At 45.3% G+C, this 26,518-nt stretch overlaps 1 protein-coding gene across 1 annotated transcript in view; it reads right to left on the minus strand.

Moving 5' to 3' along the window:
* Positions 1-26,238, minus strand: part of LOC131259723 (uncharacterized) — a 154,331-nt gene extending 128,093 nt beyond the window's left edge. The window contains exon 1 of the mRNA XM_058261296.1: positions 26,061-26,238. Within this exon, the coding sequence (XP_058117279.1) occupies positions 26,061-26,238 (178 nt within the window). The remainder of the gene's footprint in view (positions 1-26,060) is intronic.
* Positions 26,239-26,518: the final 280 nt, after the last annotated feature.

Genomic DNA, 26,518 nt, shown 5'->3' on the forward strand with positions numbered 1-26,518 from the left:
AAAAAAAACATTCCTCGTGACATGTATTCCTTTTTCCCTGCTTCCAATATCGAGCACACAGTGACAAGAATACATGTGTACATATTGATGGATTTTACAGCTTCTTAAGAACACTCATCCGTTTCTAATAAAATGCTCCCCAGTCGCCTTGAACATGGAAACCGTGTGCCAAGCCCGACGCTTTCCCGGCCCTCGGGGTTTTGACAAAGAATTTCAATATCCCACATCGTTGGTTGACAATTTTTACTCTACGCAAACATGCTGCTTACACCAGATCCATCGCAGCCTCGAGCGAAACATTGACCAAGAAGCAGGCGGTTCGGTTTAGAACAGCACCTATCTAAGCTGGCCAGATTGCCATCGTTTGCCCCAAAAGCTCCCACAAAACCAGTAGAGAGTATGAATATTTATATTGGGGTTTTTCCTCTAGGATATTAGAACATTCCCAACTTGCACCGTATGATGTGGTGTTCGGTGGAGCGGTGGGACGTAATAAGGAAGGCTAATTGCGAACGCTTTTCCACGTTACATCATCGACAGGTTGTAGGTCCGCTGAGTGCTCCTAGATAGAAATCGGTTGGCTTTCCATAAGATGGAGATGGATGGGACCGCTTCATCTTGCCGGTCGAATCTTCCGCTACCGCAACGCACACGTGTCGTACGGTTCCTGATGAGGCATAATTTCGCAGTAAAACATCCGACCGAGTTTTAGGGGGTGGCACTTTTCCCGCCCCTCCCAACGCTGCTTTGCCGTCGGACGCAAATGAAGCGCGCTACTTCGACAGGATGCGGCGTCCTCGTAAAAGCCTATCACTCACTCCAAACCACGAGTGAGGTGCACGAGCAAAGACCGGTTCTAGTTGTAATCCGAGCCACACACACACACGCTAGAGAACCGGCTCTTGGGAAGGCGACGGGCTCGTGGGTAGCGGGCAGGCGGTTGATGAACTCGGCAGCCTGGCCGTACCAGTCTTCAGAAGGTACTGCACTCTGTAATTAACTTAGTTTCTCCACTCTAATCGCAGCACAAATTACGACCGAACGCAACCGGCGCTCGTCCCGGGACCGCATCAATCCCGCCCCGAAGGCGAAACGGCGCACGGCGTAAGATTGGAAAAGTTTACATCGCTGCAACGAACGGGCGGCGGCGGAAAGCGGCCCAAACACACGGCGCTGCTGCATCAGCTGAAAACACGGTATTATCGTCGTTGTCGTCAGTGGCGTTGATGGGACGAATCCGTAATCAGCCACCAAGACAGCGTGGTTGAATCGCAAGCTCTGGCCATAAGCCAGAAGCCTTCTCCTGATGAGCTTCAGCTTCTAAAACCCGGCTTCCACTCCAACCACAAACGAAGCGCCCACGCATGAGCAACAGCCAAAAGGTACGAGCCAAAACGAGAATCACCACTTACGCTGTCCACTATTTGGAAGGATTTGGGTTTTTCTTGTGCACGTGTGTGTGTGTGAGGGGGTTTTCTTCGTCCCCTGACGTGCACGTATGCCGTAAAATGTCTCGCTTCCCAAATTGGACCACTTGCAGGCGATGGCAGGTGAACAAGCGCCGTCCTGTTTCGGTAGCTTAATTACGATTAATCAACGCTGATGGGATTAGAAAGCACTTAACATAAGTTTTTCCCCAAAACGAAGTACGGATGTTTGAACGTGGCCAGTATCATCATCATTACCCTATCGATAAGAAGCTTAAAAACGCTTCTTCAAAGCGGATTCGAGCGAGGTTTTGCGCATCCAACTCACCCTCCCGGTTGGTTGACGAAACCCCAGACGCTTGTTTTCCCGCTTCCTTCTTATTTACCCATCGGGTACGCTGACTCACATCCACTCTCTCACACAACCAAGAATCGATCCTTCTTCGATCTACGGGTTCACCAAAATCTCGCAAATGCAACTCCGCAAACGGCGTCGGGTGGAAAGACGTTCGTTTCGAATCATCGACATCGAACAGAGTACTTGGTATGCGGCGGTCTCCGATGACAAAAGCGCCATTAAAGGACACCGGCACGTACGGTGGTGGTGTTCGGTGGCCTAACGGAAGAAAGTGGACCGATCTCTTGGGCGTCCCGGCCTACCCGGCGAAGCACTACTCACCAAATCTACCAGCCGGCCGGATCCCTGGAGGATCCGTTTATGTTTTCACCGCAGCAGCGCGAACACCCACGACATGCTCATATTCCTTCCGCCTACGAGGATGACACATAGATGCACATCCCACCAACGGTCGAGCGTGCTGTTCTTTTCTCTTGCCCCCCGGTGTTTCCTTCCTTTTTGCACCCAATGTTTTCGGGCCGCCCTGCGGTCGCCACTCCATTTTCAACGTTCCTACGAGAAAAGCTACCCCGTATGCAACATAGGCAAAGCACTCCGTGCTCCCGTGGCCGCCGAAAAGTGTCTTAATCTTTGGGACAGAGAAGTTTCCCTGCGAGAGTCCACCCTCCTGCCATCGACGAGGCGGGCACACAAATTGAGTTTGAAATTTTGATGAAAAATATTTCCGGTCGTTCAAGCTCCATTTCAACCCCGCCCACCTGCCTTCTGACAAAGGCTCGTCCTGTTCCGCTTGCTTTCTCAACCATCGCTTCGTGTGGGATGGCGTTGGTCGGGCACCAAATGCAACACTGTCTCCTGCAACCGCAACCGCTCTATCGCACTATCATGCGGAAGATGTGCCAACGGTTGACATGGTAACGTGCTTGATCGTTTACCAAACTGGCCGCAGTTTGTGGTTCCTGGTCGTGTATAGGAGAAGGTGAGGTAATATACCACTTACGTGAATAAAATGTCAAACATCAAAACAACATCAAAACGTTCAAAAATTTACTAAAAAGAAGATTTTAAAATGAACACTTTGACAACCTTTCCAATAGGGCTGTTTACAGATAAAATATGAGTAGCAAAAATTTTTCCTTTACAATGAATGTTGTAGCTCTTAATTTTTGATATGGTATTGTAAATTGTTAATTTATGAATTGCCAGAAGATGTTGTGTGGTTTCAGATTCAAACAGCTGTACTGGAAAAGCATAATTGAATAAGAGCCACCATCGTTGAGCTGGTGAATGTGTTTGTAGATAAAACCGATCTTTAGCACCTTAAGAAGATTATTTTCAAAAGGAAAACTTGTTGAATGAACTAATTTAAAAAAGTTAAGTCCAGCCAATATTGTTTTACTCCCAATTATTTTACCATTCTGAATAAAGTAATATGGTTTGCATTTCTAAGGAGTTCAAAACTTTGTAATACAATAAAAAAAAGTTAATGAAAAGTTCCTGACACGAGTAAATTACCATTTAGAGAAAGCTAAAAATATTATTCAGCAATCTATAAAAAGAAAGAAACGAAGTCAAATTTGCTGTCAAGCGAGCAAAACAGCTGGATAAATATGCAGAAAGAAACAGAACTCCGTAACCCACGTCGTTTTCAGTGAACCCGTATCATTTATGACAGAAGGTATAAAAAAAAACAAGGATCGTAAAAAGATTAGAAAAAAAAACAACATATATCTAGCTAGCAGATATGGCACGATAAATAATACTGCCATCCTTGGGAACCGCTATCCAAAATATGCCCAAATAATAGCCATTCAGCTGAGGAGCAGCAGCACGGTGAAGGAAAACCGGAACGAGCCACCCTGACACATAAACTGTCGCCTCGCTTTTCCGGTGCAATATGTCGTCGTCGTCGTTGCCGTTGTCATAACCGAGCGGAAAATGATAACCGAAAGCATGCCGCCGCCCGTCGGCAAGCTGACGGGGATGGGCGCGGAATCCGTCAACGGTTTGGGCACTACTTCGCCACCCCACCTGTCCCCCGCCGTACCCTTCGCACCGCTGGCATTCGACAAAAGTTCGGTAATGGAAAAATTTCAATCATTTCCCATTTCGTCGGACCCACTTTTCGATCCACGGTGCGCCCGCTCCGCATTGCGTCCATTTCGATTTTTATCGCATTCTTGACGTGTGCCTCCGCCCAAGGGTTCTGTGCTTCCTCCTTCAGCCGCGCGTGCTCCTCTCTTTCTCTATTTGGATAAACTTTCTTCGAGAGCCGGAAGGACCGGGAGCTCTTCTTCCAGCGTCTCGTTCCTCTTGCGTTATCTTTTTACACACCATGAAAACATGGGCCCATAAATTTAGCCATCACATTTTTGTCTGCATGCTGATGCTCCGCTTTTTCGCCAATCGCGCACGGGTCGGAAAATCGAATCGGTAATCACTTCCGGGCGGGTGAATCGATAGCAATTAGAAATATGTTTCACTCCGCACCGGGAATGAAGACGAAAGCCGAAGCGAAAAGGGATGCGATTCCTTAGCGACTCCCTTCTATGACATTCCAAGTCGATAAAGAATTCATTCTCTTTCACGATTTCGTAACCCCGTACCCCCGAAGTGAAAAGCGAAGGCAAGACAAAGGAGAAAGTTATAGGACGGTACGGATCCTCATCGCATGGGACGCCGCCGCCGTGAAATGTGAAAATGAATGAAATCCAGTTCTTTATTTTCGGTATTGCTTTCGATAGCTCCGAACCGGATTCTGCTCCATAAATTTATTCAATTTACCCAGCACTCATTAGCTCCCGTCGACACCGGAAAGGGATGGGACGGGATACCGGCGGGAAGAATTCAAAAGGATAAGGAAGCGAGGTTAAAATTATCCCAATGTTTTAATCAACTTTTCCACCCACGACCCACCACGCGCGATCCATCCATAAGATGTTTTCTTCCAGCCGGTGTTTTGGTTCTTTTGTTCCAACTTTATTCTCAACTTTGTTTACTCCTGAGGCAGGCATTTTGATACATCGTGAACGGGATGTATTTGTCTTTGGCGTATCTTTTTCTGCCTCTGTTTATTATCTCTATGCTGAGTGCATTAGGCACACGGAACAATCCTTATTGAGTTAAGAGAGCTTTGGATGGATACATCCTCGTTCGGAGTACGTCCGATGAATTATGATTGATTGCGTCGATCATTCATTTATTGATTAAGCGCTACGGGTTGCGGGTACAGTTTATTTGTACTCTGTTTTATCATGATTTTTTTATCTCAAACGTCAATCATCCAAATAAGTAAAACAAATATTTCTCAATTTTTATTAAAAATGGATTAGTTTCTTAAAAATTTATGCAACGTTGTAAAATATTTTCTAAATGTCGTAATGATGTACGACATCATCCGACAATTGGTTAGCCTATTTCCTTCTAGCATTTAACCGTTCTTAGTAGAACGTTTGACCGATGTAATTGTAGATGCTATTCGATATTCAAACCATGTTAGAGCATTACACGTTTGCTACAAAAGGATCAACATCGGCCGTTATTGATTGCTACCAATGTAATACACCATTCAATGCTTTGTGAAAATTTCCCAAAGACAAACATACACGCATTAATATCAACAATATACTCCCAACAAGGCAATGTAAAGTGGATAGGAAAGCGCTACCTACGGAATTGCCAGAAACAAGGTTTGTTTCGCAAGCTTCGATGTTTAGTCTATTTTTCACCGATCGATACGAGTATGTCACGACATGATATGCCATATTACTGTAACGGTCGTTGAACTCGCAGCCCAGCAACTTCGAGCAACGGACATAAAAAGGGGCTGCGTGTCGGAGCGTATGATTTTCAAAAGTACACAAAAGCTTTCAACGCCTACAGACGTACATTGCTCATCCACATGATTGCGCCAAATTATGTGGATATGTGAGAACTGGATGAAACTGGATGGTTTAAATGAGCTCTAAAAGTGCGTAATTTCTGCAGAAGAACAAAACATTGAAACACGAAAGAATAAATAAGAAAAATATAGAACGGCATCGCATGAGTCAGTGTTTTGTCCGTTCGCTGGTCGAATGTTGCGTCGTTTTCGGCCTTCGATGCAGACTAAACACATAAATACACCAGCTGGGTGGGTAAAAGAAGGTTACTAGAACGCACTGGCAGCCTTCCCAGAAGGCAGACCCTGGTTCGCCAGAGTGAAGTATCTGGAAAGATGAGTTTACGATTTTCTTCTTGTTTGCAATGTGGCTTTCCGTTAGCGCAGCTTCGGGCAATCGATTTCGCGTTACCCGCACAATGCTCCAATTGCCCAAGAAACCCGTTCAGTTGAGCGGAATTCCATTTTTACCGCAAGAATTGATCTTCCGGTTTTGGCGAAGGGCGGTAGGAAAACTTTCAGTTCGAGTTAACTGCTTCTATTTTTATTTACATTACCGAGTGCACAGTGAAGGCTACTGGTATTTTGGGTTCTTCTGTTATTCTGATTTCAAGCGTAACGATACATTGGCATCATTTTGAAACCATCTCATCATCGTACTCGGTTCCTTTAACCAGATACCGGAATTAATATAATTAGATTTTCCCAGTAATCCACTACGGTAATCACTGGATGATTTAACCTCATTAAATCTGACATTCTAATCACCCTCTGCTATACTACTAATGGTTTTAGAATAGTTGCAATAGTTGATTTGTTTCTTGTGCTGTTTTTTGTAACAAATTTCTTTCATCAGATTTCGTCTCAAACTAAACAGTACAAAAAAGGCCAAAAATACAAAAGGTATTTTTCGACCGCAGTTTCGCAAAATAGGAATACCCAAAAATCTCGCAAAATAGGAATACCCAAAAAACATTCAAAAAGGAGCCGACAGCAGAAAAATTAAAAACCAGTGGGAATGGGGTGAATAACGTTCCCATAATTAGTACAGCGAAACACAAGTTCCCAAGTGGGAAAGGTCTTGTTTTTCCTGTGTTAGCTGTTCTCGTAAAAAAAGTCAGTTGACCGGAACCTCTTATCACGATGTTCATTGGGTTGTGACAAGCCAAAGGGAGAAAGAGAGAGACTGTCACACGAGTTTTCATTATTTTTTTTCGGGAACTCCGTGTTCACCGGACTCCAACTAACTGGACTCAGTCGGTCCAATAGAACCGATTCGTCGATTTGGTCTCGTCAGTTACCGTCCCCGTGGTATTGCGGCCATCCTCCGGCTGTTGTCTCATCTGTCGAAAATGTCTGCCACTACGACATCCGAAGGCGACCAGTGACGTTGTTCCCTTTTCAGGCTAGCGGGAAAACGGACCCGATTGCGCGGAAACTTTTGTCCGCGCGCCGAAAGTTGACCAGCTGTCGTAAATTAAAATTTTAACTACACAATAGCACGCTTGACGTCCACTTTTGGGGCACCACGCTTGACCGAGGGAAGACGCGACAGAACCGAATTTTCCGCCATCGGAAATGAAAGACAAGGAAACGGACAAGGAATGAGGGTGGGGGAAAACTTTTCACATCAATTTCATCCGCGCCCGAGCCGGACCGGGAGTGGCGTTGGGACGACGAGCGAAGCTTCTCAGGGGTTCGTTGGCAACCCAGCTCCTTCCGCCACCAGCCGAGGACAACAACTCCTCCAGACTCCGGCGCTTATCGAGTGACAAATAAGGAATAAATCATGGAAAGTTTACCACATTTTACAGTCGCTTCGCGGGCGGTTTCAGTTTGCGGAAGTGGTTTGCGTTAGATTTTCTCCACCATTTTTCGAATTCCTCACGCTTCTCGCACCGGTCAAGTTTTTTTTTGTGACCAGAACCTAAAGTGGACCTTTGATGTTTTTTTTGTTTTATTCTGGAAAGTTTAAACGAGAAAAACGATACGCAAATGCCGATGGCATCGATGACGAGCCATTTCTGAGAACTTCATACATATTCGATAGCTTGTAAGCGATAGTGTTCCAAACGATTGCCAGAATCATAACGGCGTATAGCATTGGTTTACCTCGTTTTTGAGTGGATATGTAAAGTATCAATAGCACAAATATTCAAAAATTATAAACATTTTTTCTTCATAGTCCAACATAAAGAATTTTGCCGATTTGCCGAGAAAGAACAAACCAAAAAATTATGTTAAACTAAACCATTGAACGAAAGCATACTGATATTAAATTGATGTTAACATTGCGTTATTGCTTTCCAAAGCAATATTGAATTCCCGGAATTGCAATTAGAATGGAGCACAAATGACATCCTTATCGCATACTAAAAATACTACGGTAGAGTAATCCGACTAATTGGATGATATAAGCAGCAGATGATTGCTTGCAGTGTAGTTCATCTTCTAGCTATAAAGGTAGTTTCATCAATGTGGTATAGCAATTAACACGGATGAGTTTAATGTTTATTTTCCATCTCACAATTCCACAGAAGTGATTTACGATTCTTTATTAGATTTTTATCATATTGTATCCTGGAAATTGCATCCAAGAATTTGCTATACTCTGCAAATCGCAACTATGATCTCATACCCATTCGGGGAGGACGTAACTAACGATTCCATCAGCATCTTTGCAGTCAACATCACGGCAAAAGTGATGCATGGTCACGAAATACAACGCGTAAAGTTTCCGTTCCCTGCGCCAAGCTTGGAGGTCAGGCAACAGTTCGCGTCGATCGCGAGAACAGCAGTTACAACGCCAACTCACACAATCCGCGAGTAACCGCAAAAATCTAACCTAAGGGTCGTCGTCTAAAAAGCGGAGATGGCGAGTAGTCCGCGGGCTAGCTCCATCGTTCCGTGGGGTTTTGTTGTGTACGTACGGACGAACGAACGCACAAACACCTTGAGATGGTAAAACCAGTTTTACCCGTCCGCGGCGAGTGGAGATATCGTCTCTGGCCTTCGGGGTTCGGTTTCCCTAGACGCCCACGAAAGCGCGGCTGGCGGGCCGTGTCGGCTGGATACAAAACGAGGGGGAACCTCGGGGCATTATTTAATCTCGCGGCAAAGCCAGCTGCGACTACCACTACCAGCGGGGCGAGCGATTGTAAGACTCCAACCGACCACCACCAAGCTGAAAGACAAGAAACAGCTTTGTAGAACGCAGCATTTGCTACATCGATCGCGAGCTGCTTACGACTACCAGCATACAACGATGCTACGATCGCGGTTACCTTTTTCTTAGCACATACAATACACACACACACGACGAAAAACTCTTGCAAAACGATACTTTGAAGCGTTGGAGACTTAAACGATCGCAGCACGACGAACTGGTCGTTGTTTTGTATATTTAGACGAGATGCTCCTTTTCCGGGGCCTGACCGTGATGTTGATCTTATTACAAAAATAGGCAAGGACCAGTTTTCATACCTTCATGAAAAAGCAACAAGCCATTTGAAGAAGCTTTCCATCGACGAGTGAACGTTCACCAAAAGCTCATCGTAGTGTTTTTTTTGTCTCTTCCCTTCTGTCGGCCACTTCTTGATCGTCAATCATCAGCGCGGACGACAATTGTTGGGGCGATTGTGTGTGTTCGAACCTGCGGACGGTTGTCGGTGGAACCGTTGTGACCTCCTAGTCGCCAACCAACCTACAACTCTCAGGCCAACGACCAGACGGTAACCCGAACCCCCCCCCCCCCCCCCCCCCCCCCCCCCGTCGGGTCAATGTTTATGATTTACGAAAGTCCCAAAAACTACTTTCGAGCCCGATTGTAGCTCTCGTTTCCCGCGACTAATTGAAGGGTTTTTGGGATATGATTTTACCGAGTGGCGCTCGGGGTCACACCGACAACAAACGAGCATAATAAATCGCGCCCCGTTTGCTGCGCTTTCGAAAAGCTGCCCGGTCAGTGCTTCTGGCACGCTCAGAGGGCGAGCGAAGCGCCCGCAGGAAGAAGAAACGCTCGAAGAAACCGTGTCAAGAACGGGGCGCGCTGTACAAAGATTTATCTGTGATTGTTCGGCGCGCCAACGGCAGACAATCACCAACACCGCGCGCGACTTGGTAACGTAACCATCGACGGGTTCCGGCGACGCGACGATGTGCAGCTGACCGTTGCGACGAGGGCAAAACGACGAGTTCGAAGGGGCCAGCGCCATCACCCGGTGGCGGTGCGATGAAATTAAGGCAGCCATACATTGTGGCAGCTCGCGGAACGAGAGTGACCTTTCCCTTTGCCGCACAATATGGCGCTATTTCCACGAAGACACACTCGTTTTACGATGGAGTACAGTCCGCTTCAATGGTGCAATGCTGCTCATCAGCACAGCCATTCAGGTCCAATAAACACACATAAGCATCTTGCTGATGTGTTGTCTTCTGGAATTGCATTTGAAGCGCCGAGACTTACCTGGGAAATAAATGAAAAAAAAACTTGTTTAGAAGCAGTTACTAAGTCGAGGAAGTTGTAGGAAAAATAAATTGAAGTAAAATGATTTCATGAAATCGATAGAGGAAGAAAAATCTGTCAACGGGATTTGTTCATTTGTTGTTGTTAAATAGTAAATCGATTGAATTCAACCCGCATTGTTTTCTTCGATTGCAATCTTCATCACCATCCGGTACGATGGAAAACTATTCAACAGATTCGTTTGAAACGAGCTTTGTTACGAACAGAATGCGAGTGAATGAGTTTCTATGCTGGTGAACACAGTGCCTGCCATCAGTGCCAAGCCATCCAGTCGCCGGGTTCGAGGAATTAGAAAACACAATTGATCTGCGACGTTTATATAATCACCAGTTCTGACAAAGGATGTTTTCCTGCCGACGATAGATAGATTTTCCGTCCGCAGCTGGCAAAAATATCAACAATGAAAGCTTTTCATACGATGCGATGTATCCGCTAGCCAACATCTCCTTCCGTGCCTGGCGGGTGAAGTGTTCGAGTACATCGTATCTTCCGGGAAAACGGAAAACGTTGATGACAGAATGTGTCCGACTCCCTGCCTTTCGCTTCGACTTGCCCGAAGCACTGAAGGAAGCACTCGTCCCCATAATGGAGTGCCAGTTTCCGAGCCGGCCATTGTACACGACCGGCCCGTCACAGCTTCACCCGCCTTCGGGTTTAGTGGTCGGTAAGCAGAATTTGCTGTCAATATCAGCCAACCGAGCTACGAAGATGTCATATGTGTCGACGGGCTGGAAGGCAATGAGAGAACGTAGCGAACGGAACTGCAACGGTTGATGTTGAGCATATAATATCCTGTAGGAAGCGGTCGCCGCATTACTGCTTCAAAGTGTGTCTTCCTACGAGGTGGATTTATTGGGATAGTTGTGAGAGGAACGTAAAAAAAATCCCACATACACATATTCGGTCACGCCGGGCAAAGAAAGCACATCGCGTTTGGCAAATACCAATTTCGAAAACACCCACTCCAAACAGATAACAAAAGTGCCGGCGCGCCAATCGAATACTATATTATGGCTTTTGACCAAACAAACCAAACACACAGACACATACACATGACAAATATTGAGTACCACCAGGCGCTAGCCAAAAAAGTAAATAGGTTAGCGGCAATAAACAGACTGGTTCCTGGTGATGACCATTTGGAAGGAATTTGGGGCACAAACAAGAAAAACAAACCGGGTTCGTCGCTTGCAAAACGTCACATTCGATCGCGCATGCCGTTTAAGTCTTTTGTTACTGACCAAATGGGAGCGCGTTGATATTGCGCAGTAGGAAGCCAATACTCTTTGCTCTGGTAGCAATCTGTTGTCGATAAAATAGAAATTTAAAGTTTCTATTTATATGAATAACAAACATTATCTACTACATATTTTCGCTTTTTTTATGTATGGAGTTCTGTGTACACTAAAAACTCGACCAATACTGAACCGTCGCTTCTGAAACTTTTCCCACATTAAGTTTAAGTACTGTAGATGTTGTTAAAGGTTAGTTTGATCACTATTTTTTTTATAAAATCATCTATATCTTACAACTTAAACTCAGTTACAATTTTAACACAAACAAAACAAGCATGTAAACAAATGTCAAGGTGTATCCAATATAGTTACCCTAAGGTTTATACATTACGGTGAAATTGATGAATGGTCAAACATTTTAAATATGTCCTAATTGTAACTATTAAATTCAAATATACCTTTCAAGTATTAGTTAAAACCATAATTCTTTTCTCAATCCCTTCGTCACCGAGCAACGCCGGGGCGTCAAGCTAGTTATTCAACATTTTAAGAACGACTTTTACTGAGGTAAGTAAGAGTAAGTATGATCATAATAAAAAAGTTCAATACCTCACCCAAGAATACCTCCAAAATAAACATATTTTTTTCGTTTCGAAATAAAATCTACCTCAAAGTGTCGCAAAAAACATTTTGGCAAATAAACTGACAACAATCCACCACTCCAAACATACTAATACCAAATCGTCACCATGTGGCGTGTGTGTGGAGAAAAGATAATAATAAAAGACATCTTATCGACCGACTTTCAGTACGCCTACGCTCGGGGAATGGCACAAAAAAGCAAGAATTGGAAATAAAAGTTAGGAGCGATACGTTTTTATTTGCTCGGATGTGTCATCTTCAGCTCACCCGCAGCGTATCCTCCCGTGGAAAAAGTTTCTCCATCTCAGAAACGACGCCCGGCGACAACGGTTGTGTTTCGAGCTTGAGTTTTGATAAGCTGTATTTGTTCATTCTTCATTCCACACACCAACGCCCGTTCCAATCCATCCCGTGGCCAGCTTTTCGGTGCGACTTCAACAACAACAAAAAACCCAAATTCAGGGAATGAGTCATGCTGTCGGCACGCTTTGCGCAAAGTCTAGCCCGGCGAGACGGTTGGCAACCGATGTGGTGCTGTTGCGGGTGTAAAGTGCGTGAATAAAACACAAATAACATGGCCAAACACCACCACCAAACGCGAAAGTGACGTACTAATTGTGCGGCATTTACTCTACCGATTATACCCTCATTAGCGACTCGGCGGAACCTCCAAGCGCAGATGACTGATGCGATCCCAAAAGAGAAAGCCCACGGGGAAGGCCGTATCATTAACGTTTGCAAAATGTTTCCTTGTCCGGGCGCCCATTTGGGACGGATTTTGAAGGCGCAACACACCAAAATCCAAGGAGAAAAAAAACAACACCGATCCATTAGGAGCAAATTGATTCAATGTTTTGGGTAAGCACAACCGCAGGGGAGCCTCCCGAGAAAGGATTCGAATTCGGCCGGTTACCGGATTGGAATGGAGCAAATTATCTTCCAGCGTCTGCACGGTCTAGATTCAATTTTTCGCTCGCTCATTCGCCTCCCCTTCGGGGATATCCTTTTCGAGGGGAAGACGGGGGGGGGGAGGTACGTTTTCAGCGAATGGAGAAAATTTCCCCAAACTTCCCGAGAACCAACCGCGACCCTCGAACTTTTCCTCGGGGTACGGCGACACCGACAACGGTAAGCCATCCCCGTTAATCGCCTTTTAATCGTCCTTTCGGCGGGTTATAGGTCATTTCTCAAACATGCATGTTCACCAAGCGTCCCGAGAGCCCGACCGCCGGGGGTTTCGTGCCGCTTGTCACTGAATGCGGCGAACAAAAAAAAAAGCGCTGTCGACAAGTCGAGTAGTCATGTTTTTCCGTTTGTTTCTTTTTTTGCGGTTTAATCTCTTTGCACACTCAAATACTTTCGCTTGCGCTTTTTCTTTAATTTTATTTTCGGTCTTTTCGTTTGCGAAATACGGTTCGACAACGACCGCTAATCGATTCGGCCGTACGGCAGAAGAATATGCTTCTCCATTTTTATTTTCGCTCTATCGCTCGCTTCAGTTAACCTACTTCTAAGCCTTAAATTACCATCATCAAACGTTCATGCTGTATCCTGGAAGCGCATGGACATCTGCGGCGTTCGGGAATGGCTTTATTTTTATTCGCTCAGTCCACCCCCACCCCCCGTTGCACACTTCTCTTCCCGGGGGGCGAAAGCCCCTGCGACGGTGTAGTTTGAAGGGTTCGGGAGTGCGGAGTGGCTTACGACCCCTTTTATGGTCCCACAAACCCAACCCGGAAGGATAATCGTCCCACTCTCACTCACACAACAGAAATTAGGCGTACAGGGAAAGGCCCGTTCCGTACCTTTGCGGGTGCTCTACCCTTTCCCCGGTCCAGTGCACTGTGGACACGTCGCTAGAGCCGAACGTTAGAACGACAGCCGCTCACGTCTATCACGTCCATCCGACGTTGCGTCCTGTGTTCGGGGTAATGTCGTGCCCAGGAAAAGACACAGGATAGGTCATTGGGAATTCATGACCGATCCTTTTTGCGGCCAAATCACCGCATGTGTAGCCGATAGCATGTGGGTAGTGTGCGTGCGTGTGTGTGTGCGCCTTTTTCACACGACCGCACCGGGCCGTGCATGTGTCAGGAAAAATTGGATCCCGGCCGTACATCCTGCAGGCATTCTGCAGGATAGATAGAGCTGTCGTCCTCCCCCTCCTTCGTTTGTGCCCCGCCGCTTGTGGCGTTGCGTTGGGAAGAGCAACGTTTTCACGTCCCCAACCTACCGAGCGGATGGCCCGAGAATGACCGTTTTGTGGCTAAGCTCACAGCCGACGACAGCTTTGCAGTGCGGCTTCGATGATTGACCTTCTGCGAAGTCCCACACGATAAGGCACAGTATAACGAGTGGTTCGGGCAAGGATGAGATATTTTTGTCCCCATTCGGCAACAGCCGTACGAGGTGAGTGCGTCCTTCACCGTTGCCATCCTGGTTGTATCGGACGCACAGTGGAAAGATGGGGCCATTTAGATGGGTTTCCATTACTTCCCAATGGATGCACAACAGATCTGTTGTAGTCCAGTCTATAATTATGAATTTTTCCCATTACATTTTCAATCCACGTTCAGTAGGACTCAACGATTTACAGATGGTTCCATCTGAAAAGTTATTTATAAAAATACTCCTTTTTCCTCGAACCAAAGCATCGGTACCGGGGCGATCAAATTGCAATCACTCCCAAAGCTCCCGACGGAAGTATCTGCTAATGAAAGCATCAAACAGCCCCCAACGAGCAAGTATTAGAACGGACGGTTTTATGATGGCGTATTCCCAAAATACGTGCGGATATTGTCAGACATGTATGGACCGCAAAAGGATGGCGTAGAGAACGAAGACACTCAGGTTTTGGTGTTTCCTTTAGTCTAACGAGCCAACGAGGACACCCTGGGACCCCTAGATTGCATTATTTAGCGGAGGATACTCTTCGCTGTAGACGGAGAGAGAGTATCTTCTGGAACTTCATTTCGTGTGAGTGAGAACAAAGCTTGAATATTTCGGAAACATATAAATACAAGACTAGTCCAGTATCCCATGTCAATGTGGTCCTGTGGGGAGAATGTTCCGTACAATCCGAAGCCTGGGTGCCCGAAGTTTCAGTCACCTGAAAGCAAACACATCATAAGACGTTACCCAACCACCGACCGGTGGTAATGGAAGGCAAACACAGCTTAACAAGGTCGTGTACGAAACCGTAAACACAATTTCCCAACCGACCAACGACCGGCTCCACACAGTCCAGGAGGTTGATGGCTCAACAATTGGTTGCGAAAGTTGTAAACGCCCACCGACTGGAGGAGAATTCTAGAGACAGCAGATTAGGGACATAATAAAAAAGCCGTTGTTACCGGTTGCGTAACCCAGAGTGTTCTCGTCCTCGAGCAGTTCCAGCTCGAGACCAACTTATCGGTCCAAACAGTCCGGCAAAATTTGATGTAGAAAACCCTTCAAACTATCCATTCAAATGAACATTTCCTGAGACAACCACGGACCAGTGGCGCGACCCTCACCGGTGTGCGGGTGATTTTAATTAGAGCGTTTTACAATTGCTCGTTACGCCGTGCGTCGCCTCGCCCGCATCGGCACCGGCGCAAGGTGGTGGAAAATGGGGAAAATTTACAGCGCATAAAATTTTTTAATACCAAAACAAACGACTCTCGCCGTCCCGAACCCCTAACGAACGGATTGCATTACGAACGCTTCGCCCGAAGCTGGGCGAGCGGAGTTCAAAAACAAAACCAACGAATCCTAAAAATGTTACCTCCGACTTAACCTTTAGCCCTGTAGCCATTAGAACGCCGTTGAACAATCGTTAACGAAACCGGTTAAAATTAGTAGCATACCTTCTCGGTAATGCATTATTTCGCCTTGATGGATTTGCTCGGGAAGGGCGGTGGCGGGCAGAATTTATGTCCTAGTTAAACTTCAAGCATCTGATTACGGGCCCGATGTCCACGTGCCATGAAATCTAGGTGTTTTCTAGACGAACGTAATTCCATTACTTATTTCTTGAAATCAGTTTTGGACGCACCATTTGACATCAAATTTGTGCATCGTGGTTTTCATCACGAATATGAAATGGATATTTCAAAAAGGCATCATTCATTTAGATGAATATCGAGCAAACGTGGATCATTGGGTCAGCAAACTAAACAGCTGCTTGGGGCCCAGAGCTTTCGAGGACCCCGTTGTTTGGCTCTTTTTTTATATTTTAATATTGGAATTATTTTTATTATTTTGCAACAAAATTTGAGATTATTGCACTGACGCAATTTAAAGAGATCAGTGAATGGTTTGATTAAAGAAGTGGAACATTCTTAGAATACTCTAAGGACAATGGACATAAATTAGCAAAAGTAATGTCCTGCACTAGTAATATTAGTAATTTTACTTATCATTCTTCGTGTTTTTTTCTTTTTCAAATATTTCTCGATTGTCAATTTTAAATTGCAAAAAATAAGAAAAATAATTACTTGTCAGTGTGGGTCGTAGAAAATGTTTTTCGTAGAAAATGATTCTCTTGAAAATTTATTGATGGATTCGCAAAAATTGGGCTTTGCATATCAGCCTTTGGTAATGAAAACTTTTCAATTAAATAACTTTGAGGAAATTATATATTAATTTAAATTCGCTCCTTATTAAAAATGTGGGGTTTAATTTAATTTAAAATTTTATAAATCATGATATTTAAAATTGAATGTTGAATGTATTGCATGTTTTTGGAGCCTTAAACTCACAGCTGCTTAGGTCCCCTAGAACGCTTAATTCGCCTCTGGCTATGACACAAATATTCATACGAATATTAACGCTAGGACCAAAGAAACATTTGATTATTGAAATGCAATTGAAACATACTTTTTTGAGTTGTTGTTGAAAATCCATCGTATGTTCTCTGCGTATATTAATTCAATTATTTTAAAACAATTAAATGCTGTTTATCTATTGATCAGTAGCATACCGACCTTTGATGAACTATTTGAACAAACTTCACCACAGAAGGAACCATGTTCTCATGCTGTAACGACCGGGAAGTAGTTTCCGTCCGTAAGCATAATGTTTGAGTTCATCCATCACATTGTACGTCTGTCCCCTTCGGGCTGACACGGAATCGTTGACCAATTTATATCCATCTACCACGGGGCTCGCTCTCTACAACCCCCCGCATATCCCCTCCCAGTGCCTCGACCAAGAGTGGAGGCCATGCTCTGCTAAACCATAATCCTGCCAGCCACAGTTTCATCGATGCAAACGAGATACGGGGCGTAGCACAACTTCGAGCGAATCAATTATCCTCTAGCTATTATTTCTTAATTTATCGTAAAGTTTACTCACAACAGCCCCGATCGGTGGCAGCCCCCCCCCCCCCCTCCCCCCCATGCCCGCAGCTTCTAGAAGGGGATGGTGCCGACCAATAATGCAGGATGAACTTCCGGCAGGAAACTATAACTTCCCATCAAGCTCCTCCTCCCTTTAGTTGGGAAAGAATAGGTGGGGAGGTCAGCTCCCATTTTTCCTTTTCGGGGCACGAAACCAATCTATCGATCCGTTCGCTGGAACCGGAAATGGAACCGAGCCTGGCACGGACAACGGTTTTTGGAGCACGCAAAACTAATTCCAACCAGCTTTCGGGGGAAGGGAGACGATGGACCCGAGGGCGCGCACCTGCAGGGGTGGACAAAACCTCGGAGGAAGGTGCGCACGCGGTGTGAATTCAATTTTCGCAAAGCTTCCGGAACGCCGAAAATTTAACTCCACTCGAGCTCCGGTGGAAGAAACTTGGGCGGCTTCAAAGTCCCGGAAAGCGAAGGCGATAAGACAATGCCGATACACTCCCGAAGGATGAAGTTTATTTGAGCTGAGTTCTTCACGGGCGGGAAATTTTAATTACCAAACGATTGCGCCGTGCCACTTGGAGTGCCACTCACTCTACACACACACATTCACATTCACCTGGGAGGGGGGAGTTTATTAAAAATTGATTGTTTTTCCACTGGCACGAAGCCAACGAGTGTTGGTTGAAGTGCGCGCAAGATGCCAATTCCCGATCGACCTGGGAAGGAAGTTTAAAATCCCTGTCGAAGGCGGCTCAACCGCCCAGCAGTTCCACCCGTTCCAACATCCAGCGAGTTGCCGTGCGCAGATGCTTTTGGTGGGAAAATTTTAAATTGCTACTCGATTAGAATTTGTCCGCTTCAAGTCGCGCGCTTTCCCAAACTTTGGCTGGGAGTGCTGTCATTGGCATTTGTATCGCATACGGTTCGTTGTGGTGACGTTGGAATCCCCCTCCTTCCGCCTGCCTTCCTCTCTTCCATACCAACATTCCGACGAGAGGGAGTAAATTAGTGCGCGAAACGTTTCCACTCAAACCGGGCCGCACGGAAGTTTGACAACTATTCCAATTTTATTCAAAAACTTTCCCGCTGAAAGGGATGAACAAAAAAAAAACATTTCACCAAAACTGCCCAAGCTTTGGACGGGAGGTTAATTAAAAGATGAAGAAAAAGATGGGGAGCAGGGGAAACAGCCAGATTCCATCCCACTAAATGCCACCGGGCTGGAAAACGAAAACTTCACTTTATTCCGCGTAAGAAATCGTCGCCAAGGCGCGAAATTTCTTGTGGAGTGCTACCAAGTTTTGTCTTTTTGCATGCCGTGACCAGTGGATCGCCACTAACACAGGCGAATTGAGGGGATTTTTTGGATCTTCACCTCGAACGAACGGCCATTAACAGCGCGCCGTTCGTTCGTTCGTTAGGTTTCATTCGAGTTTCGAAGCTTCTCTCACCCGAGGCTAGGGACGGGAAAGGGCCCAATTCTTTACGCGTCGTGATGATCGCTCCATTTTCACGGTACATTTGCATCCGATCGGTCGACACAGGCTTGAGAGCTGCACCACCACCACCAGCAGCAGTTGTGACATTCGATTTCGGGCCGCAGTTGCTGTTGTTGGAGCTGCAGCTGTTGTAACACGAAAGGCGCACGGGAACATTGTCCCCCCGTTGCAGTGCATGGCACGGCAACCGAATGGAATGCTAATAAATTGCGAAAAATAAACCTACCGTGATTATGTACTCTTAGCATACTTTTAGTTCGGTCGCTTCTGTGTGTGTGTTTTTTTTTACGACACTATAGTTTCATGCCAACACCGTTCGGGGGTTGGCGGGACAACTTTCGGCCCGGAAGCGGCCGCCGGATGGGGGCGGAATGGAAGGATTATGTCTGCGTTGTGTGCTGTCACACCAAGCGGTGGCGGGGGTTCGGGAGCTACAGCTGCCGACATTAAATGCACCGCCACCGCCATTTATGCTGTGTGTCCCGGAGGGGGAGGAGAGAGGAGGAACCGGCCGGTATGCTGGTGGCTGTGGCTCGGCATGCCCGATTGCCGTTGCCGGACGGACGCCCAGCTCCCAAAAAAGCGCTTCGTGCTTTATTGTTTGTGCTTGCTTTATCTCCATTTTTTTCCTACCCTGTGTGTGTTTTTTGCTTCGTTTTTCATGTCCGTTTTCCGGTTTTACTGCCGTGTTGCATTTGGATATTGTTTTTGTTTCTTCTCTCTCGCCGCTCCTTGAAATCTACCCCCATCCTCCTCTAACATCCGGACGTACCCGGTCGTCCCTTCCCGGGCGCTGTTAGTCGCTTGATTGCTTTTGTTTCGTTGTGCGCCATATTGCTATTCGATTTTCCGCTCAGCAGGAGATCACACGCAGTCAGCACAATTAATGCGCCCGGGTTGGCCGGCGGTGAATTTTGTTGTGGAAACGGGCAGGGTAGCTTGTGTGAGCATTAGGTTTTGTGTCCAGTCGGGCAGGCGGTCCACGAACTGAAACGTTTGGGGGAGCCGATACCGGGCAGGCTATTTAATCGATGTTATGTAAGTCGTCAGTTTAATGTCTTCGTTAATTGGAACGTTTGAATATGACTTTAACAGAAGTTGGGTTTTAATCATACATGAAAATAAGTGTTTTAACCTTCTCCGGGACTCATGCAACCATAAAGCGGGAAATTTCATTTAGTGTATCCTTTTTTTATCCCTCATAGTCTCATGAACTTTTCAACTCATTGATGCCAAAGGGAAAACAAGTAACAACCAAGCTCCCCACCATGGCCACTTCAATTGTTCGTGCGTTCCAACGAGGGACCCCAGTGGAAATCGGAGCCTGAAACCGGAATGGTGCACCGATTTCCCACCGTTTCGCACGTTGCACAATTGGCAAACGGGATCGGGACGGCGCGAAGCACACTACTAACACAATTACCCACCGCCGGACGGCAAACAAATCGGTGGCAAATTGCGAGAAACAAAACTGTAGTAAAAGGAAAAAAATTTAAACCTAGCATGAATATCAACACTATGGACTAGATACATAAAAGGGAGTAAACATAAGAAGGGGGGTGGAAAAAAACACACAAACCGATTGGAAAAAAAACTCGGCTCCATTTAAGCGTAACGCACAACTAACAACGAGAATAATGAAAAAAAGAGTGTTTGTACACCACGCGAAAGTATATCATGAACAACGGAATCGACACTCCTTAAAATAGATGCCGGTGCCGGGGTGTATGCGGAACAATGCAATGAACAAGTTAACGATCAGCTACGATTGATTTGCCCAACACCTACATAATGCAAGAACTTTTTGTTTGGTACGTGTTTTGCGTGTGAAGTTTTTTTTTTGTGTAGTCACTATGAAGCACGTAAAAACTGTTTGTTGGTTTTAACAGACTCCAGGGACAATGTGCATTGAACTTTATAAATATGTAAATTAGCTCCTGTTACCCACCGCTTTGCAGTTTGATTGAGACGAACTAAAATAGACTACATTTAAATTTAAATAAAATGAATGTTTTTAAAAAAATTACATTGTTCAAACGTGATTTTTTTACCGAAAACTGACCGGTATAGTTTCCATTTCCAATGCAGCGTGATGGTGTAGATGCAGTCAAACAGACTAATCTAATTTGATCCCGATTCTTATTAGTTTACAGCCAAAACCGAATTATATTGACCAGCGTGCACATGTTTGAACGACAATTATTGTTTATTCGAGAGTCCCACGTACTTCCATCGGATGTACACAATTTTGAATAACTTCAATTACGATGCGGCTCCCACAAGCGATCAGAACCATTCGAGGGGAGGGTTTGGGTAGTCCGAAACCGAGCCGTATGCAGCTGACATCTGCTACACACGGTGCACCCACGTACAAACACACGCACGAACCATGTTTTCCCCCGGGGGATGGCGCAGGATACGCGCAAGGACACGCGTACAGGCTGGCCGGCACATTTAACGGTCATTTGTTCGACCGATGGATAGGCCCCAGTGCTCACACACAAACACACCCACACACCGGGTGGAAAGTGGTTCTCGCCGAGTGTGTCCCGTTTCAATTAACTCGTTGTTTGGGACACTGTTTGGACCGTGTCCTGCCCCGCAGGGAGTTTGATTAGGTTTAGCATGACCGCCCTCGCGCTACGGAGGTGGTTGTGCCGAGGAAAAGGGCAGCAAATGGGCAGGGAGGGTCCGCGCTGCATGGTTGTTGTTGCCGTTGTGTGATAGGATTATTGAACAATAATCAGCCTGCAGTGGCGCAAACGCCATTGTAACACCGCACCGACTGCAGCATGAAAGTGGAAATAATTACACCCGAAGCGGAGTAACCCGGCGATAATAGAGTTACCGAAGCAGCAGGGGCATTGCTACAAAGCAGTGTTGCTAAAACCTGCAACAGTCCGGGGGCTTTACTAAACGCATGAGGACGATATTAATATCTCTTTTCAAAAATTTTGCCTTCCGCAAGGAAACTAAGCGATATACTAAGTTCCTGTCGATAATTTAATTAAGTAATTTTATGCTTTCGAACAATCATAACAATCCATTTCCTAAGACTTCAAAAGTTTCGCACATTTTTGAGTAAGCACTAGTGTAATACATTCTATTCTGCTATTTATTGCTTAAATCAGGGGTCTCCAAACTTTTTATAACATGAGCCGCATAACCGCAGCGTTGTATTTTTATATATACCGTTCACATTTTTATATCTGTGTACTGCATATTACCTTTTCTACGTGTCAACTTTCATGTAAACAATCAACTAGTACGAATGTAGGAATACGGGTTTCAGATTTGACGTTCCTTTCATCAGTGTTCACATGTTTGTCCTTCAAAATTGTCAAAATTAATTAGCCCTTCTTTGCATTTATCCTTCAGTTTATTATTTGTTTGAATTTCTGTGAACTCAAATTGTTATTCATTGGAACTGCTTCGAATGAGTTTTGCAAAATTATTATTTCTAAAGCCTTTGCATCTACTTTAGAAAACCATTCATTGAGCTGGTTGTGCAGGTTTATAATCAGATCATATGCATAGTCAACTGGGAACTGTTGTTGTGATTTTTCTTTAAATTTCTGGCACTCCGGAAAATGCGTAAAGTTTGTTTTCTGTAGCTGGTTTAAAAACAACTTGAGCTTCGGATAATTACGGAATAAGATAATAATAACGGAAATAAGATTTTACTGTACTTGAAGTTTAAGATTTAGTAAATTCAAGTGGTTTGTTATGTCTGCCGCAAATACCACTTTCCAAAGCCAGTTTTCATCACGTAGCAAAGGTTCTTGCTTGCCCTTTGTATCTAAAAATTCTATAACATTCTTTCTTATTTCGAAGATTCTGGTCAACAGTTTTCCACAACTGTTTTGTATAAAAAGGACAAGAAACATTTTTGTATAAGAAGGACAAGATGTATAGTTTCTTAATTATGTTTTGTCGCGGTTACGATAGATTTAATTACTCATTGGGACCTTCTTGTCTGTCTGTTGAGAATCTAAAAATAGCTTGTGTTCAACGAGCATTTCAGTTTAAACGAGGAAAAACATAATTTCAAAAAGATTTGATGTTGGTAATCCTCTCAAGCGTCAACAGTTGCAAATTTCTATTAAAGTTAAAATTACATTGAAACTTCACGTGTAAGATCATCTGCTTCCAATGAATACCAGATTGGCTTTTCCAGTGAAACCAGAACCACGTGTAAACTAAAGTGAGTGAGGGCTGCGAAAATCAAACATTCAAATCAAACAGAGGATACTAGCAGGGGATGCCGGATCGAGCAAGGGTTGAGAATCGATTTCCCCGCATTCGGTGGCAATTAAAATCGGGTCACCGACTACGGCTTAATTCAATCACGCCGCAATCCGCCATCCATCCCCCCTGGCTTGCCCGCGGTGAGTTGTCAAAATTGCATGCATGGCCGCTTCGGTGCATCGAGGATGCAACACCGTTGTCACCGGATGCTGCACACAACCGCGTGCTATGAATTATAGATATCGCCCGATGTTTCGAATCGTAATCGGCGCTCGCCGAAAGTCGACGCTGTACTCAACACCGTTGCAGCTTCGCAAAACTGTGAAGCAACAATAATGAAATGCATCAGTCAGCCAGGCGTCACGAGTAACGGTGAGTGGGCCATTTTCTTCTCCATAATCCACCCCATCCAAACCATTCGCCCGTCCTACGAGGATGGAAAAGCGATGCGAAAGCAATGTGAAACATTGACACACGTCCATAAAACACCGTTGACGATTTGGTAATGAAACAGCGCGCGAGAAAACATTGCAAACCACCAGCGTGTTGATTCTTTCTGCAGTGATAAGCTGTCAGCAGCGTGACCCGAGATTCCGATTTTTCCAACCGTCGCACGCCCTACATAACAACGGCAATGTTTCAGGCCGCGGTCGCACCCCGCAAACGCATGTGAGCGCTCGGTCCCCATTGTTGGCTGGTGCTGCATTGCATTGCATGCCACTGTTTGCTTTGTAATACGAGCACTCTTGAAGAGAAGAGTGAAATGCAATTTTCTTCCCATTGTGCTAGCGCCTTCATTGTGGTGGGCACTCGATGGCACAACGGCATCACGGCCAAGAGCAGCGCAAAGTGGGTGATATTATTTTCTCCACTGCCCCGAGGAAGCTAATCGAGTGACGAGTGGATCGAATGGATAGAAGAGGGAAGTAATGAATCGACTTATTAGTGTAATTACAATTGAAAGGATCAAGCATCCGGGCGGGAAATAAAAGCAAACAATACTCAAAAGGGGGAAAATGAAGCGAATAAACTAACAGGGGACCACTTGAACGTGTTGCATCCGGGATGCAAATGATACAAAAGTTGATGAGGAAATTGAAATGAAAAGTTGGTTGTTGTCGAAATGGCTCACTTTATTTGCCAAACGATTGCTACGCAAGGTGAATGCCAACAACACCGTCGAGATTCAACAACTAACTTTTGTTTGTGTTGCTAAATACGTCCGGAACTCGGGGAGAGGTAAATAAGATGTAAATTGATTAAAATTAAACATGGAAGTAGATAAATCCTTGGGAATGGATCGCTATTTGCCATGCCAAACGCAACGATCAACATCTGATGCTGGTTTGAATGATGGAAAGGGGTTTCAATGACTATCTTCCTTGTTCACTTTCTGCCAGAGAGGAAATAACGACAAATTCACATTCAACCCAGCGTACACATGTTTCCTGCGTATGCAAGGACTCTATCACATGCTTAAATCCTTTTCAATGCAACAACTAATCTGTTGTTTGAAAATATAATACTTCTCGGAAGTTACAAAAGCTCCAACTGGATTTCTGCACGCTAGGAAGCTTACTGAAAAGGATACTCGACATGAAAGGAAACCTTCAAAGCGAGTCATACATTTTCCCACCCCATTCCGAGAAGTCCTTCCATTCGCTGCTACCTTTCAGCTAAACACCGCTTATTAACATGAGCATTCCCTCAGCTTCCACCGTAAACACCTGTTTGGAGCACGCTGGCGTGTGCTTCATTTTCCCCCATTTCCACGGTGCAGCATAGCACCGGGTAGATCCCGTTTGTTGGAAGCATTTTATTTTAATTTTGAATACCTCCCAAATTCCACGCACTCCATCCCGCAGGGGCGTCTAATAAATGGGGGGGGCACAATTGACATCAAAGAGGACACTGACCGACACCGATCCCAACGGTAGCTTTTCGGCATCGCCTAATGGCTGGGAAACGTTTTATTCGCTGGAAAATTATTCGCCCAAAATTGGACGAATAAATTTGTCCAGCTTCATTTTGGGCAAAAAAACCCCCAATTTTAGCCCGAAAAAGCGCCCTCTAATTAACGCACCTCATACACCCAGTGTCCGATTTTGGGCCCGATCCTGGTGGTCCCGTTTTTTTCTAATGGAATGTATTCGCAGGGACGAATTTCGAACGGCAGAATGGGGAAAAAATATTGAAAATAGGCCCCGGGGAACAGCGATATGGTTTGGTGATAATAAAGTGAACCAATTGCGCTGCGGTGGTACTCCTGACCTGCAGCAAACTGACGAGGACGATTGCCGTAGGGTTTAACGAACACTTGAGCTACCGACTGTCTAAATAAAACTCCTTAGAGCAGGCAATTTTCCAATAATATGTTGAAAAAGTGTTATGCATAACAAAATAATTATAGCAACACACAAACTAAAATAAAATTAAAGAAGTTTAATGAGGTAACATTTTTTTATTTAATGACATAACAACAACAATTAAGAGGTAACCTTTACATTATATGACTGTACAATTTTTACTTATCAAATTGTAACACTTTCTAACATTTTAATAAAAATAAAATAATAAATAATGTCCCTGGTATAGTAAATTTTAAGACGCTTCCGGTACATCTTATTTGAATTAAACTCAATTGCAAGATCAATTTGACTCGCCTGGTCGTTCTAGTGCTCATGGTTGCTGCCAAGAATTATGTAGCGTTTGAATCGCTCCCGAACTAGGATTGAACAATGCCTAGTAAAATGCTTCAGTGCTTCCCCGGTACCTCATGGCCACGATGGCAACCCTTCGCAAATGGTAAGCTCGGCAATCGGTTCATGAATTCAACATGCCGTACCTAGTATCGGGACAGAACGGGGATAAAAGGCCTCCCCAACAGGGAGGTATACGCATACTAACCTTGTGCAAGTGGAGACGCCTGGACGACCAGCAGGCCCCCGATGCTGCCACCACCCGCACCATCGTGCAGCCCCGGCAGGACGTGCAACAGTTCGGCCGCCGGTTCGTGCGGCGGGGTGGACGGGGGCCGGCACGTGAGGAGGAGAAACGCCCCGAATATAATCCTGTTCATTATCATCCGAACGTAATGACATCACCAAATGCTCATTTAAATTTTAATTGAATGCACATCGGAACGCGAACCAACGCCGGGCGGACACACACACCTACACAGGCACACATACACTCACACTCACACAACTACTGCTAGTAGCCCTAAGGACTGCGGGATGGGCGGAAGGACGATGGCGGTGGCGGTGGCGGTGGTGGTGGGCAGTATCGGTACGGCCACAGCTTCACGAGGCGAGCGCACACTTGGCCGACGGACATTACGGTGTCGCCAGCCGGGAACGGAACGC

Source organism: Anopheles coustani, chromosome 3, assembly GCF_943734705.1.
Source record: "Anopheles coustani chromosome 3, idAnoCousDA_361_x.2, whole genome shotgun sequence".
NCBI lineage: Eukaryota > Metazoa > Arthropoda > Insecta > Diptera > Culicidae > Anopheles > Anopheles coustani.